The sequence below is a fragment of the Motacilla alba genome, chromosome 4 (genome assembly GCF_015832195.1).
Source record: "Motacilla alba alba isolate MOTALB_02 chromosome 4, Motacilla_alba_V1.0_pri, whole genome shotgun sequence".
Lineage (NCBI taxonomy): Eukaryota > Metazoa > Chordata > Aves > Passeriformes > Motacillidae > Motacilla > Motacilla alba.
In genome coordinates this window covers 23,438,284-23,457,527 of record NC_052019.1, presented here as the reverse complement: position 1 = coordinate 23,457,527, position 19,244 = coordinate 23,438,284, and the positions used below count along the sequence as shown (strand labels likewise).

The window sequence follows — 19,244 nt, the reverse complement described above, 5'->3', positions numbered from 1 at the left end:
AGATATTTTGAGGAAGCAATTATAAGTCAGTATCAAAAGAAGAGGTTCAGAGCTCAAGAAGATAAAACTGAATTTATAATATTAGTTTCACATTAATTTTAGGAAGTAAACATGGAATGAATCATTTGAAGTTCAAACCTCTCAGCTATGCTACCCCATTCATGTACTACTGAGACCACTTCTTCATGTGAATTTCTATTCCCAGCTGAAGTAAGAAAAATCTTTATGTTATTACTGAATTAAGCATTTCTGCAATAAGCTTTCTCTTAAGTAGCTACAAATATCTCTTTTGAATATTATTCACACAGTGATTTCAGGTTTTGCTCTCAAACATACTACACAATTTCTTTGATCTTAAGAGTCATGTCAATAGCATTGGACTATTAAAATTTTGTTAAGTGCTCCTCAGATGTCCTGTCAAACTAGCCATTAGAAAATGTGAATATAATCAAATTACCAGCAACTGAATGGCACATTTGACACTCGAAAATTGAAAAGAGCTCTTAAATATTAGAAGAAGTTTTCTGAACATATCAGTTGTTACAGTCAAGGTTCTCTGTAATGTGTATATAATGGTTTTACCTAGAATCACATCTGTTTGCCCAAATAAAACAGTTTCCTGAAAAAGATCTCTACCTAGCAAATATCTGTGTTCAGCAACTTCTTAAAGGTCTGTATCACTGAGCCGAAGAAAGAAGAGATTTTCTAGGCTGAAGCCTTGTAACCCCTGATCCATTTCCCAAACCAATACTGCATAACACTCATTAAGACCAGGTGCAACATAATTCAGTGCAGTGTAGCAGGCATATATACTCAGTGCCTTCACTAAAGACTCATCTGGTCCATGTTTCATGCACGGTATTAAAAGAGCATGAGATGAAAGAAATGCATCAAAAAACGTGCACTGAAAGGGATCAGAAAAATAGCTGAGATGCAAAACATATTTTCTAAGTTTATTCTCCACTACTCACACTCATGACCTGTCTCATGAGCTTTGATAACAAAAGTGTCCTGCCTTCATCTTATTTACACTCACAGCAAATTAACACTTCTCCTTGTACTGTAACAAAAAATTAGGTTGGTTCACTTTATGATAAAGCATTTGCATTTACTTTGACCTGTAAGGTATTTTTTGTAGCCAAGACAGCTTTAGGCCTATACAGCAATATATCACGGTGAAATTAAGCATTATAATTGAAAGAATAAGACCATGAATGCACACCTTGCATGTTCCTTTTTTTCCATCTGCAATGGCTTTTTAACATCTTCCGGTTTACCTTTCTCTTTACATGTATAGGGTCCAAGTAAAAAGGAGTTAAATGGAACTGTGTGCTTGGGTTGATTCATTCTGGCTCTCCGGGTGGCAAAGTCATCTTTTTCTAAATCAGGAACTCTGCTGGCTGCTTCATCTTCTGAGCCAGAATCCTTTCCTTGATAATGTGTCATGAAGGGGTTGTCCTTGCGAAGGATGATGTCTGGGGTGCTTCCACTGTCTTCACATACTGGCTTTTTACTGACACAGAGCAAAATTAAATAAAGGTCTTGATGCACCAGGGAAGGAGAGGGCAGTGCAGCACTCATCTCCAGGTCAAAAAACAAGCACGGGTAATCAAATATGCTCCGAGCTGCTGTTAGATTGCACAAAGCCTAGCTAGAAATAAAACTTATAATATAAAGTAGCAAATCCACAAAGAATTTACATTAAAAAGTCAGTATGTTGGACTTTACTTATTTTAGCTATAGCTGGAAGAACCAGTAAGAACAAATTTTAGCATACAAGATGCAGTGAATGAAGTGCCATAACTGGCAGTATTAAACTTCTTGAACGCTTCAAACAAAGGAAGAAATGTGATGCAAATATCTGATCCCTGGCAAATGTTGCTGAGTCCTGAAATATCAGATATTTGGCATTTTTCTTAATAGGTCTGTTAAAAAAAACAAAACCAAAACAAAACCCCATCTGAGTAATCACGGAGGCTCTCTATCCTAGTATTCATAACTGTTTTCTTCTCACATGCACCATGATTGATTCTTTTCCTAATCAACCTTTCCTTTCCCACAGAATAAGCCCTCTATGCCAATCCCTCTATGCCTCTGTGCCAGCTGACATACAGTAGCTGCAATGATAGCACACCAGTGATATTGGCATGCCAGAAAATATTGCCACCTGCCTTCGTCAGAAACACAACTGCTATCAACACAGCCTTGCTGTTACTGAAGATTATGACAGTAAAGACACTTGACAGCTGGTACCCATAAAGATTAAGCTTATTTTAACTTGTAAGGGTCAATACTCTTAGGCAAACTGAAAAGACAGATGGCAGGAGCTAGGCAGCTCTCACATTTGAAAATCTAATTGTTCATATTGATATTTTAGGAAGTTGGGCAGCAAGGACTGTTTCATGCAGTACTTCTGCAGGCATTTGCTCTGTCATGTAGCACACCTTGCTATGCAAAGCGAAATAGAGGGGATCACAAAGGATTAAACAGATTGGCATTAAGAAAGCAAATCTAAATAGCTCAGAGGTTCCTCCAAGTTTCTCTACAACCTTAAATTTAAAGATTGCTTTTTAAAAAATTTAAAATCCCTGCAAGCCCACTACATACACCACTTATTTTACATTCTCAGCTGCCCTTTCAAAGTACTGCTCCACAAAGTTGCTGGAGAAAATTATGGGGAAGCCATAAACCATCCTTGGCAGACCAGCCTGGCTCAGGCTCAAAGGACATACGAAACTGTCTGCCTTTGCCTTCTTATGCTGCAAAACACAGCATCCCCTGTTAGTGATGTGGAGAGTACGGTCTCAAACTAGCTAAAGGCAAATTTTTCCTTAGATCTCTCTGAAGGATCAAAATTTTACTTAAGGCAACAGAACAGCACTGGCCAATAGCATTCCAAACGGGAACTGCTGTCCCTTTTTCTCTTGAACATTTGTATTCACAACAGCTTCAGAAACAGCTGGCAGTCTCATGTCCACCAACAGTAGGGAAGCTTGAGAGCATCAAATGTAGCATTTCTGAGAGCAGTGTTTTTAGCAACAAAGAAATACTCAGTTATAGTACTCAAAAGTGCAATAATGAGTCATTGCAATAAGAAACTTACGGCTTTTAGTATGTAACCAGACTTCAGTAATCACTTTCTAGGTTGAGAATATTTTCCATTAATCTACTATTTCTTTCATGGAATCAAAGATTAGCTGTGACATTTTGGGGTCTCCTGAAACAGTTTATGATAGTCTCAAAAGTATTTTTTTCATTACCAAGGTACAGATATTAGATATTAGCAAATACTAAATAGCAGATTTAGCTGCAAATTGCTCTTGCACACCCAGCCCCAGCTGTTGCAGAAACAGTAAATGGGTCAATGCTGGTACAGCAGGTGCTTCCAAAGTGACTTGCAGGCATTTGCACTCCCTGAAGCAAGGTCTCATACAGGCTTGTGGATCCTTGTATTGCATTTCAGAACAATGGAAGGGTATTGGATCCCTATGCTCTGTCAAGGTAAGAGTCCATGTTATTTTTCAACGAACATATCATAACATATCAAAGCTTGCTCACATTTCTCTCTTAAATTCTCCTCTCCACCATCTCTTTAAACATAATTATTTTCTTTTTAGGGTGTCTCCATGAATGTGATCCCTACCTTTTACATACAATACAGTAATTAAGAGACAGATGTGCAGGCAATAAGCAAGTAAGGAGGATCACATATCAGTGAAACAACATGCAACAGAGACTCTTTTGGGAAGGGGAAATACTTTTTGGCATGCATTTGTACAGCATCTAATTCAGCTAACTAAAGGAGCTCTTTCCTAGAACATGCTACAGCAATGGAGACAGGCACTTTGACTTCAAGCAAAAAATACATTTGCATACAAGTTCAAATCTTTCCTGTTCAGGACTCAGAAAAGTCCCCTACTGAGTTTAAGCTTTAGGAACAATTAGATGCCTTGTAGAACTCAAAAGTCACAGTGGGTGTCCTCCAGAGGTCACTAAGTTGAGAGGAAACAGCCTGCAAACAACTCAAAGGAACTAAAATAAAAAACTTACAACCTCAGGTGAAAACACAAAAGAGAAGCTGGTATCAAAGAAAGATGAGGGAGTAAGAAGGGTGAAAGAAAAAAATCAGAATATAGAAACAAGAGGGACTGAGAATTGCTGAATGCTAATAGTGCATGGAAAATTGAACTTGAGGCCAAGAAGAAAGATAAAATTAAGATGTTCAGAGAAGAACAATAAGACATTAAGAAATATGGTTAAATGTATCCTAAAGTGTCACTACTGAATTCTTCCCTTTCTCCTCACCCACCATTCTTCCACTTTCACATACAGAGAATTTTCCTTACAGACTTCTGTCCCCTGTGCCTTTTCTGCTGTTTCTTCCTACAATCCCCAGAAATAGGCTCCTACTTTGCTACAGTGAGGCTTGGGTTACAAAGCTCTGCTCTTTGACCCTTAGCTGGAACAGAAAACTGTCATCTCCTCCTTCTTCCAGCTGCCAAATTCCACAAGTCATTTCCACTGAGAGCAAGGAAGAAAAATGACTTGTTATTTCTCCTCCCTTCTCCATAAGGGTTGTAAGGACAACAGATTGTCCAAGGAAAGAACCACACATTTGTTCACACATCCTTCCTTTGTGGACATCAAAACAGTAGATCAAGCACAGAGTTGGAGAAGGGTCTCTCAACACGGTGAGCATCCTCCAAATGCAAATAGAGCTATTTATTATGCACTGCACTGCTAAACACAAGCAATGACTACATTTTACTACATATTACTACATTATTACCATTAATACTACAGCCTTGGAGTCGGAATAGAATTATGCTGATACCCCTCTGGTTTATGGATTCCCAATAGACTAGCACACAAAATGAGGCTGAAGAACTAATTTATGCCAGACAGCTCCTCATCATTAGTACTGGGCTTTGTCAAAAGTAACACCCCACAACCAGACATAAACACTGGTTCAGTACAGCTTGACAAGAGTGAAGTAGACCTGGGAAGAGCACATGTGCCAGCATATATTCTGACTATTTCATCTGCATATGGCACATCTGTGGCTGCACACCAGCTTCACTGCACCTATGAATAAACTGTATCACATACAACCTGCATTTCTTCCTACTGCTTTCAAAGCCCAGACTGTAGACCAGCAACTGATAAACTACTCACTGTTAGGATTTCACCCCACACCCCACAGGAGGACATTTGGACACTTACCCTTTAGCCAAGCCATTCTGATTGTTTATAAGTGCCTTATCTTCTGACATGTTAGCTAAAACTCTACTTTGCAGGTCATCCCCATGAGCAGAAGAGATTGAGATAATGGAAAGGCATGGGCTGTGAGCTTAGCCATCATTCAGCTCTCAAGTTAAAGAACAGGAAATATCCAAATTGAACAACATCCAAAAATAAATAACATAGGTAATAAGTGAATAACTACATATATTCTGTTCTAAAGTCAGGCAAATTATGTCTGCTGAACAATGCCTCCATACTTAAACTGGTACATGTGTCAACAAGCACTGTGCTTTTATAGTTCCTGCCATTAAAAATAAATGTATCATTTACTAACACAGCTAAAAATATCAACCACCTGAAAAATGGGTTCAGTAAACTAAAGCATCCCACCAGCAACAAGTAATGTAAATTTCTGAAACTTTTACCTAAACAAGGCATTTAATGTAGATTTCTATATATTTTTATTAAATACAAGAAAGCATTAAGTGGAAGGTGACAAGTATTCTGTGTAGTAGTTTTCCTGAAGCCTGTTTACATTATGCTGTAAGACAATACAATTTTTCAACACAAATGCAGTTAGCATCATACAACTCTGCAATCCACAGCTGCCACATCACAAGCTTTTTCAAACCAAGACCTTCACTAGCAATTGTGAGTGCTTAGCAGACTGGATTTTTGTTAGGAGATGTGAAATCACAGCGGATCAAGGAAGCCCACACTTCAGCCAATCCTACAATTGTGAATCGTGCACGATTTTCCCACACCATTGGGCTAACCTGCCATAGCGCTGGGCTGCTGACATGACCTTAATACCAGCTTGTTCAAGTCTTCTTAACTTTCTGATCTCTTCCACATCTTTTCCCTTGGGTGCTGGTGTTTCTTTTGCACTACATGAAGGAGACTGGTGTATGGAGTTTTCTTCACTTTGATTCACACCTAATTGATTTTTAAGGGAGCATGCTTCAGGAGCCATGGAGCCCACTTTCTCCTTTTCACACAGTCCTGATGTTTCATTCAATTCTTCTTCTATGGTTTCAGGGTGGGGTTTGCTATTGAATTATACAAGGTAGTTTAATGCAGGCTGTGCTTAAAACATACACACTTCAAAGCACATTTTGCTGAAGTCAAGATGCCAAAGGATGAATTCTGATGAATAATCGGGGAAGGTAATTATGCTCTTTAAATGAGGTTGTTTCTTAGTCCAAATCAAAAGTGAAGTATTAGTTGACAAAACCAACATGCAGAGTCACACGCAGAGTCACGGCTATACAAACCATACTGATGTATTAAATACAACATACAAATGAATTTATTTTACAAAAAAACACAGAAAAAATATTATCTATTTTGATTAAATATATAAAACATTACTTTTAATTATCATTTGTCAGTAATTTTCTTGACAACTGAAACAGATTGTCCAGAAAAGTTTTTTCCAGCCTTGGGTTTGAGTCAAACATCCACGTTACTTACATTAACCAGTATCTTGTTAAACAGAAGCTACACATTGCATTGTAGGATAAATAATGACATCACAACAATGATTTTCTACTTGTTGCTTTTCTCCTAGCTTCACCAATTGCTAAAAACTACTTATCAGTACCACAGCAGCAAGAGATTTATTACAGCATCATACACCTTGTGAAAAGAATGAAAACTGGGCAAATGTTAGAGCATCATCGGTGAGGAAGGGAGGAGGTGGACAGGCCAGTCTTACCTGAAAGGTCTGTCTCCTAGCGGTGACGTCGCTGTGCTCCAGCTCTTTCGGTACTCCTCTCGTTCAGCTTTCTTTTTCCGAAGCGGAGCAGGTACATAGAAAGTCTGATTACTCTTGTTTGGGAGGTACTGGTTAAAAGGCACAGCTGATTTAGGTTCACCATGTGAGGTCCGCCTCGCCAACATATCATCTTTTTTCACATCTGGCATCTTTCTGTGTGGCAGGTCAGTTTCCGAGTCACTTCCTCTCCCTAGTGAGGAAGGAGAAAAAAAATCCGTTCTATTTTCATTTTCATCCAGTTGTTTGGGTTATTTTTAAACTACAAATCAGAGAAGATACCACCAAAAAATTACATTTAGCCACTTTTACCTGCATTTGTATTTTAAAATTATTCACTGAAGGTAGGAGCCACAACATCTCTATAGACAGTAAACTTTTTTCCATCATTCCCCGAAAAATTCATTTTCAGCCACAGGCTACATCAAAAAACCTTACATTAAAACTCAGCCAGACTTGTTAATCACATAGGAGAAAAGTTTACCTAAAGCCCAGATTACTCCCAGTTGTACATAAGGGCATGTCTGATCTGATTCACAGTCTTGAACCTAGACTAACTGGTGCCTAACTCAAGCACAAGCAAAAAAAGATTCCATGTTGTATAGCTACAGAATGGCAGGAATATGTGTATGTTCCTACACACACATTAACACAGCAATTTGAACACAGACAGCACAAGCTTTGGTCAAGATCTGAGAACAGCAGCTGCCGCTGTGAACCGGAAGGCTCAATGGTCTCTCTCCAGTCTCACTGGTTGCTTAGTCAATCAGTCCAGCACACTGCAGAATAAACAGACTTGATACCCAGATAAAAAGGTGTAAGGACAGAAGGAAGTGATCTCAGGATTAAGATGTTAGATCAGTACAGTGAAGAAATAAAGTGGCAGAGAAAAATCAAGAGTTTGAGAGAATAAGATACAAGGTTAGCAGAGCTGGGCAACCACTTGATTTTGTTCAAATGAACTAAACTTCCTGATATCTACAATGCATTTAACACACTTGAAACTTAGGCAAGTTTCTGACTTGAAACTCCCAAATTGTAGGAGAAACACCCTAAAGAGCATTAGCAGTGTGGAACTTCCCATTTTGGAAGCCTAGATTCCCTGCACTATCATGAGCCTTTTAAAATAATTCACAAAGAAGTTATGCAAATAGTTTTCTCCCAGCAGTGCAACCTTATCACGGGCCCTGGTTTGAAGAGTGGAGTGTGTTCAGCCATTTGTCCCACCAGCATTTGCATGTTCTCCAGGCTCTGGAGAGTTGGATGGCTCTGGTCCTTGGCTCTTTTGCAGCACTTGCATCTGCAATTAGCTGTTCCCCTTTTTAGGGTGAGGGGAAGCCACTCAGGTTGTGTCCTCTTGTTAATTCAAAACACTTGTAAATTAATAGTTAATTCACTGTGCTACATACTGAACAACTGAAAACAATGAAGTCATAAAAATCACAAGTAGTTTGTGTATAATTCAAAGTGGGGGAAGAAAAAAGAGGTCTAAATATGCTAGGAATGTTATTTGCAAAGAGCTTTTGCAGTAGATTGAGTTTTTCTTTATTTTCTTGGAGAGAGACGAAGAGGAGTGAAAAGGATCAGTAGGAAAAGACATGACATAATGGAAATGAATGTTAAACAGAAATCACAATGTATTTTTTTGTCAGTAATCTTTTGCTTGAGCAACTTTTGTTAAGAACTTTGACAACTAGCACCAAAATTGGTACTCTGAATGTATGTCTAAACAAGAAGTGGAGATACCATCACAGAATCACGGGTGTCTGAGGACAGCTGAGGTTTGAAGGGCTGTAGTGTCATTAGTCAAAGCAGGGCGCAGAATAAGTAAAAGATAAGAAAAAAATCCCTTACTGTTATTTGCTATTCTGATTGCTTTTGACTTTGCTCTGGTGTCTATTTTTGTAACACATCAAAACCAGTCTTGAACTAGTAGACAGAAAGGATGAAATAGATAACCACAGTAGCAGAGGAATTAGAACACATTCCTCTCGTTACTGATGTGCCTACCAGCATCCCCAAGCTGAGTACTTCAAAGAAAAACAGCTTCTTTAATTATTCATATCTTACTCATGAAACTATTTTCAGCTCAAATTTGCAAAAAAGTACTTGAAGCCAAAGTAACAAATAGAAGATGCAGCTGTGCTCTACATTTATAACCTAAAATTTGTTGTTCTACATTTTCAAGTAGAAGCAGCAGCAGTTTCCACAACTGGTAACAAGCAATTATACACTATAGACATGCAAAGATCCTTCTTAAAAGGATCCATGTACAAGCTGGCCAAGGAGAGCATTTTATTAATCGGCAACTCTAAAGGCAGCTCAGTCTGCAATTCTACCGTGTTTTAAATAACTGTTCTATTCTACCACTGATTTTGATAGTTTTTTGTTAAGGGACAGGCTCTCCATTGGACACCAGAGCAGTTCCCCAACAATGAAACTAATCACAGATGGCATTTGTGAAGGTAGTATTATGTACTGCTTCCACCTAAACTAATCACCTTAGCATCATTTAAATAATGTCTATTCAGGCTTTTATTTCTTCTAACAGTGGAAGGAACCATAGTTTTACTTCACAATAATATTATGTGGTTTATAAAGCTCCTATTTGAATGGAGAAAGAAGTAATGAAAGCAAAATGTTTTCCTCCGTCCAACTTTGCATATAGAATCATAGAATTGTTTAGGTTGGAAAAGACCTCTAAGATCATCGAGTCCAATATACTGTTTCTATCAAAAACTACTAACAGCTGAGTAAAACACTGGCCTGCTGGGACCACAGGAAGAGGTTCAACATAAAAGAGGTCAGCCAAGTTACACCTCACCTGCAACTGTTGGAGGAGACAGCTGTAAAATTATGGCAGTAGTAAGCAGGGAAAATAGGACAAATTAGAAAGTGTTGGCTGGCCAAGTCGTACATGTGCACACAGCATCTGCACGCACCCTGGTTAAAGACTAATTTTTCAGAACAAGCTTTGTGTGCTTTCATCTTATTTTGTGTTTGTTACAGACTCAGGAATGTGACAAAATAGTATGTCTTAGCAAACAATCTGTGGCAAACAACCACAAAACCTTTCTAACATCTGATAATACAGCAGAAGTTGGCAGGAAGCATCTACAGGACATATGTAACTGGCTGTCTAGCAGCTCCAAGTAAGCAGGGACACTGGACATCCCTTGAGCACCCAGGGTCTAATTTTTGATTAGGACACGTGAGGTGTTCCTATTTGCCACCACCATGCTTGTCTCATTTCAGAAGGCACTAAAGCATTTTATAATGTGGAGTCTGTGCTCTGCTCAGTGTCTGAGGGGTCATGAGGCTGTTTCGGGGAATCAGCCCCAGTAGCTAGTTCTGGATGGTCAATCAGTAACATTCTAAACACCACAGGCTACTCAGAGCAGCAGAACCGATCTTAGCTCTGATTTTCCCAGGGCTCTTTCATAATTCTACTGTGATACCAGCTCTCCCTGCCAGCTTTCCAGTTCTAAGGAGTTCCCCATCACCTCAGGAAATCTTTCATGTGTCCGGTTATGATTAGCATCAGTTTCTTTCAAACTGCCAAAAGCAGTGTGAACATCTGGTTCCTACCAAAAAAATCTTCCTGCCTTTCCTTTTTAAATTAAATAAACAACATTACTAAGGAGAAGTGATTCATGTGTGCAACATAACTTCATCTGATGAAGTTTGACTTATTAATCTGTTTATCAGGAATGTAACTGCACAGAAAGAGCCTCAATCATGCATCCTTTTGTCCTAAACCAGAATCCTACTCATGACAGGTAACGTAAATGCATGCTCCACGCCTATTCCTAGCAAATCCTTCTTCACCCAGCATGCTGTGTTTACAAGCCTCTGAAAACTTCTTGAATTCAGAAAAGAAAGGCAAAGTGGCAGCACCCCTTCTGCATGCCTAGAGCTGCCTGTCCTCTCACAAACATGTACAAAGCTCTGATGCTGGGACGTATTAATTTACCCAGTTTTCTAAATGCCCTAAAAAGATATATGACATTTGATAAAGTGCTGTACATAAGCATTCAAAACTCTGCCAAGTATCAGAAATTCTCAATATATTTCCATGTCATTTATCTGCCCTGCATTTACTTAAGCAAACATTTTACTTACTACCATTCATGACACCCTGTTCCTGTAATTTTATGTCTTGCTTCAGCCTAGTTTGTAAGTTAAAATGAGTCTGCATAACATCCTCTTACACCAAAACCCAGAAAAACACTCTTCCCATCATAAAATTATTCTGCAATGATGTAACTCATTTCCCAATGCTGCACTATCTTGAGACAAACTTTAGGTAAGCTGTTGGCAAAGTCATCTACACCTCAGGGAGCACAGATCAGCATTCACAGAGAAGTTCTCCTACTGGATTTGCCCGATTCAGAGGCTGTGTGCAGCTTCTGAATGGCACATTTATTCCAGAAACGCTGCTTCTATGTCCCAATGTTATGCATGTGCCGCCCTGTGACTGGTACTTACCATCACTACTCCCTCGGAGCACTACATCTGGAGACGGTGTCTGCTGCGAGCGGGAGCCAAAGGAGTCCAGACTGTCAAAGGAATCATCTCTGCCGTGGCGAGGCGGGGAGAGGGAATCACTGCGCTCAGAGTCCCAGCAGTCGATATAGCCGCTGTCACGAATGCTGCGCTTGGGGCTCTCAATATCCTCTGTTTCCTACATGGAAATATAGCAGGAACCTCCTCATAAAGAAGGCACTGACATACTCGTGAGATGCATTACACACCAAAAAACAAAGCATCTTCCCAAATACTAAAAATCTCCCCAAAAAAGGGTTTCCTTGGGTTTTGCCCCTTCTTCCCTTCAAAACAAAGTGCAAGCTTGCAATAAACCAGTTTTATGCTGTTTAAGAAGAAACTACTCTCATTAGATTAGTATAATGAACTGAGAAAAAGTTCCAATAGACCAGTTAATAAACTGATCAAAAGTGAAAGTAACCTGAAACTTGACTTGTCGTCCACAGTCCATAGCACAGCCAAAGGCACTACAATTTTAACATCGTGCCTGCATCAGGTTTAAGTTTGCTGCCTTCCAAAAGATCCCCCCGCCTCTCCTTGCCCATCTATTGTATCTGGCCAGGACCCCAGCAGACAGCATTTGTTGTTGCTGCTTCAGCTCGGCAAATAATAAAGCAGTGTGCCCCAGCCTCCGTCTACCTTGAAGAGAAATTCCTGTTATGAAAGAGGGATGTCTTTCTCAAGCAATCAGCAATGAAAAATATGCAAAATGCTTTTCCCGATGCCTCTGAAGAATTCAGTTGTGCTCTTTACTCTTTGCCAGCTCCTGGCTCTGGGGGATATGAAAGCACTTGTAGCTGACCCACATGTTCAGAGCAGGGAGAACAATGGTTGTCTTTGACAGCCCTGTGATTATAAATTCTTTCCAGTGCAAGCAGCACATACTAAAACACTGAAACTCCAGCAGAGGGAAAGGTCAATAGAAGCCATCCTCACTCTTGCATTATAATAAATTCCTTGTTTTAGAGAGTGTCTCTAATATTAATTACAATCACACAGACTGAGAAAAAACAAAAATAACTAAGTTTGTTCAGAGATAAATGTGTTTTTTTCTCCCCCAACAGTAAGTAAAGTCAGAGATGTGGGTGCCATTATCAGACATTTTGTGACCCAAAGAGGCTGGAATGTGAGGTTTTTTTCCCCCAGAAGCATTTGAATATTAATTCCTAATTAAGAAGCACCCCCTGCTTACTACTAGCTGAAGCACAATGGCTATATTGAGCAGAGCTCCCGCTGTCCCTGACTGCTAAGGTTTTACCCGTCACTAGTATTGCCAATGAGAAGATCAATCAGGAATATCACAGTATGCTATGGTGGGCCACCTCCACAAAAAAGCAGGTTTGCCAGACAAGTGATGGAGAGTGGAGAGCCCCTGCAGTAATTCACCAACACTCCCCTGCTGAACAAGAGGGAGGCTTGAAGCAGGACTGAGACATCAGACCCAACGCCCTGCAAACTCTTCAGGAAGAAGGCCTAATTAGTGCCACTCACTACTAATCTGCCAAAATACCACATTAAGGCCAGCAGCAAAGGTCACCTGAGGCCAAGCTAAACTGTAGTAATGCCATTAAGTAACCTCACAGTAAATAGAAGTGAAAATATATTCTAAAAACAGATAAAATGCATCTAAAAGAGTTGTAAGGAATTCTATGTAATTTCCTTTCCCAATTCTGCTTAGTGAACTAAAATGCTGGTAGAAACAATAGACAACAAAAATCTGTCTCCCTGAAATCTGCATGAATTACACATATCCAAGAACAAATCTACAAATCCTATCAAAATCCCGTTTGTGACACGATCCAAAAATCTTTTAAAAAATCCAAATTCCTTAAATCCACTCATCCCTTCATACCAATCAGCTATTCTCAATCTTTAGGCACACTTCCATTTTCCTAAATTACTGTATTTGAATGACACAGAACTGTTCAGCAGCTACAGGGACTTCAAACTGGGCAAAAAGCCCCATCCCGCATTCACTATCTCCCTGAGTTTGAAAACAGTCCAATTGTGAACTAATGAGTTCTGCAGAACCTACTTTCAATGGCCTGTTTATGTTAATTTTGCATGCTGCTCACTAGGAATTAAGAGGCAGGCACCAGGACAGGATCCTAGACTTCTGTAAACATGTTCTTTACAGCTTTCCCCTTGGCAGAGACACTCTCACAACACAATGCCGTCACACAGACGGGTACTCGTCCTGCCTTGAGCAGACGTCATCTCCCAAATGCTATCAGTGGGAATGTGCTTATCTGTGGGACTGGTAACACCGTGGCATGACACACAACAGTGCATTGGTCTTTCATATTATCTAATTAAAAACACAGTATGTCACAGAGTGGCAGTTTAAGTGTGACTGCCAAATACAAGATGCATTTGTCCAGGAAGTTCCACCCACTGAATATAATCAAAAAGCCATTGACATTTTGTCATTGGGAATTTCTAGTTTTAAAGTGAAGAAGAATGAGTACTTAAATAGTTAATGAAATTAAAAACAGAATAGCATGAATAAAATTAGAAATTAATATCCCCTTCAGCATGAGAAGTAGAAAAAGATGATTCCAAGACAACTTACATCAGAGCTGCCTTTTGATTTGCTTATTAAAAAAGGAGGGCAGAGAGGATTTACAACAGAAAAACTAAACCACACTGAATTTATGGTCGACTTAGTTATTAAATTCTGTGGAAAAAACGCCAGTAGAGAATGTGATAAAGTGTCTTTTCATCACTTGAGCTCAGCTATAAAGAACATCAGAGTGTTGCACAGCATGATTAACATGTTATATTTTACAACCAAATCCTCTTCAAATGCAGTAACATACAAACCCACAATTGCCAGTGGGAAATACTGCAGGAATACAAGAGTAGGGACATGGTAAAAGAAGTCATCAGCAGCCATCACAGCAACATCACCCTAAATAAGACTTTTCAGGACTGCAAAATGCTCTGTTTATGCATTAAAGGCATATATAGCTTTCAGCTCTTATGAGACCTCTACTCTACTCCCAGCTCCAACATTTGCAACAAATCAAGTACCAGCCTCTTGCTTACATCCTTAATTTGCAGCACTCTGCAACGCCCAGCCAGGTGCTTCACGAGCACCAGCTCCCTGGAGAATGCTTCTTTTTGCCCCTAGCCTATTTCATCCCAAAAAGGGCTCAAGAAAGGACCTCCAAAATGCTCTGGTGATTAGTTTCATGGGTAAATATCAACTGGAAAAAGCGGAGCCTTGTGGTGTGAGATTAAACATTAAAAAATAAATCATGATACCATGCAGCACTAACATTGTGGCTACCTGCACTTTGGCAATTTTTCTGTGCTAGCTCCCTTTTTTGGGTTTGTTTCACCTTTCAGACCCTTTGGAGTGCAAACTGCTCCCTCCCCACACCTTCTACTTGTAAACAACTCAACTACTAGCTTCATCTTTTTATTGCTCAGGCTCAGTCATATCACTCATGAGTCCCAAAGTTCCAAGTGATAAGCACAGGTCATTAAAATGAAAACTAAAATAAATTCTCCAGAGAAGCAGGATGTTCTCTTTTCCTCTCCATTTTCACCTGCTTGTTCAGAAGACGTGGGCTCACAAACAGGAATTTTACCCATCTAGTTAAGGTTCTCTGGTCACACCAGGGTGTAGGAGCTGCTATCAGTCAGACAAGCATTTCTTCCTCTCCAGTGGTGCTGGACCTGTGAGATCCCAGAATGAAGATCTGCATCTGGCACAGCTGCAGCAGCACAGAGCTGAAGGACAATTTAAGTCTAGAGAGTCTCCCATGGTCCCCAAACCCTACTGCCTGTGATGACATGGCTCTTACATGAGGTGGGGAGGGAATAGCAGGCACAAGGCTCTTTGTGGACCGTAGAAGATGTCTGCACAGCCTTTCTTGAGGTCCAACACACGTGGTGCCAGCACGTGGTGCTCCCAATCCTCTTCCACACCTGCTCTTTGCCCTTCCATCCCAAAGAAAAGCAGGTTTGGTTATCAGTGATAACCATTAGCATTAACTATGAGGTTAAGTGTATGATGTCAAGGCTCAGGGCATGCTAGAATGCTCAACCAAAAATCCTCAAACCACTCGACAGCAATCACAGCTTTTCTCTTCCAACAGAGATCAGTTCATCGTAAACCACCAAATATGATTTCAACCAGAATTTAGCGCTTGGCAAAAACAGATTTATCCTAACTATGCCTTTGGTGAAACATAATCTCCTTGTCCTCCACTTCAGCTTTATTTAGATCCTTTGGTTTGATGTTTTATGTCACAACAAAAAACCAAAAAAGCTGCCCATGAGACTGAATGTTTTAAAGAAGAAAAAAAACGATGTTGTTTTGAGTCCTACCACATTACTTTTGAATCTCAGCTCTTCTAGCTGAAACTTGGTGTCATAAATGAAAAAAAATTCAAACCAAAACCCATGGAAATTAAGATGAAAGAGCCACATGACAATTCTAAAGCCCTATTTGACATTACTTGCTGCATCACTGATGGCACCACAAAGCTGGCTGCCAAAGTGGTTTTCAGTTTGGTAGAATGAGAAATATTTTTGATGTAAGTAGAGGTTTACTAAGGAATTTGCACTCCAGCCCCCCTTCTCTCATATTTAGAAAGAAACAGTTTATTCATCAGAGTAATAATTTGAAGTAAATTTCCATTGCCAAAACATAACAAAAAGATACCTTTCTCATTTGTGCCAGGAAGCCTTCAAACTCCTTCAGGTTCAGGGTGGATCCACTATATGATGTGCAGCTGTTTGCTGCTTTCCCTAGCCAATAAATGGTGACTAATACCTGCAGAAGTTAATAAGAATTAATTTCAGTCATCTACACAGTCCTGTAGCTAAATTTACTTCCCTGCAACATCTCTCATTTATTTTAAACTGCATAGCAGCACAAGATTTTTTTTATAAATCAGAACTGAAAGGGAAGTGTCTGTCAAAGGTTAAACAGAAATACATCAGGAAACTATGAACATTTAAACAGTCCTAAAAAATATGTAACTTAACATATTATCTCCTTGCTCTTTTAAATAAAAATAATAAAAGTGTTATGTCTGCCTGGAAAAATAAACAGAACATATGGATCTCAGTAGAAAAACTAGACAGAGAGATTTGAAACTTCTAGAAGGCACATATAAATACATTTGTTTGTAAATTCAATACAAAAAACTCTCTAAAGACTACTAATATTAGTAGTCATTAATGAAAACCATTCAGACCAAGGTAATAAACAAAGTATCTAGAATGTCTGCCTGCCTAAAAGCACCCTGAATATGTGTATATTTCAAGGACAGAAAAGGGAGTCCCATTTTTAATCACCTTAATACAAGTAACCAGATCACAGGAACATTTATTTTCAGGCTTCTGCTAGTTTAAGAATTTCTTAGACCAAGATTAATCAAAAGCTGTTAATCAAAAAGCCATTCTTGTAATTTCTATCAGACTACAGCATAAAAGTCAGCCATTTCATTCAAGTTCTGACTTGATACTTCTTCATAACTCAAAAATCCCTTCAAAACTGGTGAGGGAAAAGGACCAAGAATTACTCTTGCAAGTAGCAAAGATATCTGACCTGATATTGCTGGGGTTGCACTTATTTTAGAAAATGAGAAATTAAGATGCTTAGGATGGTCAAATCCAATACATCCAAAAATGCTGACATTTATACCATGCAAGGAAAGGCCTTTTCTGCACCCACACATGTCTCCACTTAGAGCAATGTCTTTAATAATACCTGTGCAGCAGCTATTTGGACTGGAAACTGCTCATCAAAGGCAATTCAATTCAGTGTTTTGCACTGGTTAAAAATGACAAACCATCTCACTAGAACTTAGGGCTTTTTCTCATTTAATGTTCATTATTTCGGCATATTCCATGACGTTGCAAAGTATTTAACTGCAGAATCAACAGGAAATATTTTGATGTGGAAAAGAGATGCAACCAATAATAAATAATAGTTGTCATTAACTGTATCAAAAAAAAGATTCATAAACTGAAATACAGTATTTTATGTTTTGATGGGACAGGGCCATGTAGTTCATGCTATGTAGTGAACTAAAGGAAACAAGACTAGCAGAAATTCCAAAGTGGGGGTATATTCTACTGGGAACAGACATCTCTTGGACTCTTCTTCCCTAAAACATGCATCCACATTACTCCTCAACAACATGCTAGACTTTTCTTATCAACTTGCACTAGCACCCCCATTTTTCATTTAAGTGTAACGTTCAAAATTATGCAGCACTGCTGCAGCTGAGGCCCTGTCAGAGAAGGATACAGCATCATACAGACCTTCTGTTCAATAACAACTGTGGTACATAATGTAAAACATGTATTTTATATATAAATAAAGTTTCCCTTTTTCTTCAGTTTAAAAGTAGTATATATGTAATGAAATAACTGAGTAACATTTTTAATGAAGTTCAAAAACTTTTCCCTTTTTCAAAAAATTACATCCAAATCAATACTACTGTGCTGAATGAAAGGAGGTGGTGTTGCTAGTCCTAAATTTTTTTTTGTCTTGAAACAACCTTTATCTGAACTGTTTTCCTTCAACCAACACCACTTGACAAATTTAATGCAAAAAAGTCTTACAGTATATGTTCTCAAGTTAAATGAAAATATTTGCAAATAACAGTATTTCTAGTAACCAGGAAACTGCCATTGAGTTCATTGATGAAGGTTATGGTATTTTTGGTATTTTTATTTATTTCTGCTAGCATTTAATCACTTTCTCTCTTCTTCCTTTCATTATTTGGAAAAAAAAAGGCAGAAAATTTCACATTTGCAAGCAATTCCGGCTGGCTGCCAGCTGAGGCTGCAGGATCATGCACCTGGAAAGCATATATTGCCTACAAGCACATTATGGAGGATACTTTTGAAACTTCACCTTTAAAGCAACACATCTCTACAAAGATGCTTAGCCAGTGCCCACAAAGAGTGTTAAAATACCAAAGCTGAATTCTTCCCCTAAAAGTCTGTGTGCTGGGTGCAAAAGATACTACTCTACTGATGATGGGAAAGACAGGATGAAACAATTTGGGAGAGGGGTGGTTTTGGTATTGTTTGGGTTTTGTTTTTTTTTTTTTTTACCTCCAGTCATGGAAGTTATGATTACTGGTTTTCAAAGTTATTAGAAAAGATCTTGGCATTTCCTGTCAGGATATAGGGATGTGAGCCAAACAAAAATTATACCAGTTTACAGCTAACTAAGGACAGACAACTTGCTAGTTGCTAACTTTTCTAGTTAACAAGCAGAGGATCCAGTACCATTGCCCTTAGTTTAAATTAAGAGGAAATTGAAGTTAAATGGAAACAGCCTTTTTGGGGAAACACTAGTTTATTTGAAAGAACAACGAGAAAGCTAGCAAACCTCATACATACTAAAGCTTTGCATCCCAATTTAATGGCCATTTTGCTTAATTTTAAATGTTTTGTGAAACTGTACTCTACGCCTATATATTTGGGGAAGGCTACAAAAGTGTGGCTTCATGGTCAAATCAGACCATTCCCTGCAAACACCACGCTGGACAGCACAGAAATCACTTGGTTTATCACTCATCTAGGAGTATCTAAGAAGAGACAAATGTTCTCCATTTTATTTCTTTTGTAAGGCTGCTTTGCCATAGCAGCTCTACCTAAATTTCCAGCAGAACCCAGTTAGGTTTGTATTCAGAAGGACTTTTCA

At 39.0% G+C, this 19,244-nt stretch overlaps 1 protein-coding gene across 7 annotated transcripts in view; it reads right to left on the bottom strand.

The window, feature by feature from the left end:
- LIMCH1 (LIM and calponin homology domains 1) overlaps window positions 1–19,244 on the bottom strand; it is a 174,474-nt gene that overhangs the window by 51,709 nt on the left and 103,521 nt on the right. For 4 of the 7 annotated variants that reach the window (XM_038136554.1, XM_038136553.1, XM_038136555.1 and 1 more), the window contains exons 6-10: window positions 16,239–16,349; window positions 11,507–11,702; window positions 6,962–7,211; window positions 6,021–6,293; window positions 1,223–1,513 (exon numbers count right to left, since the gene is read on the bottom strand). In XM_038136554.1, the coding sequence (XP_037992482.1) occupies window positions 1,223–1,513; window positions 6,021–6,293; window positions 6,962–7,211; window positions 11,507–11,702; window positions 16,239–16,349 (1,121 nt within the window). Of the gene's footprint in view, window positions 1–1,222; window positions 1,514–6,020; window positions 6,294–6,961; window positions 7,212–11,506; window positions 11,703–11,984; window positions 12,180–12,202; window positions 13,189–16,238; window positions 16,350–19,244 lie in introns of those variants that run through there. The other 3 variants (XM_038136558.1, XM_038136556.1, XM_038136559.1) reach the window with 3 other exon arrangements.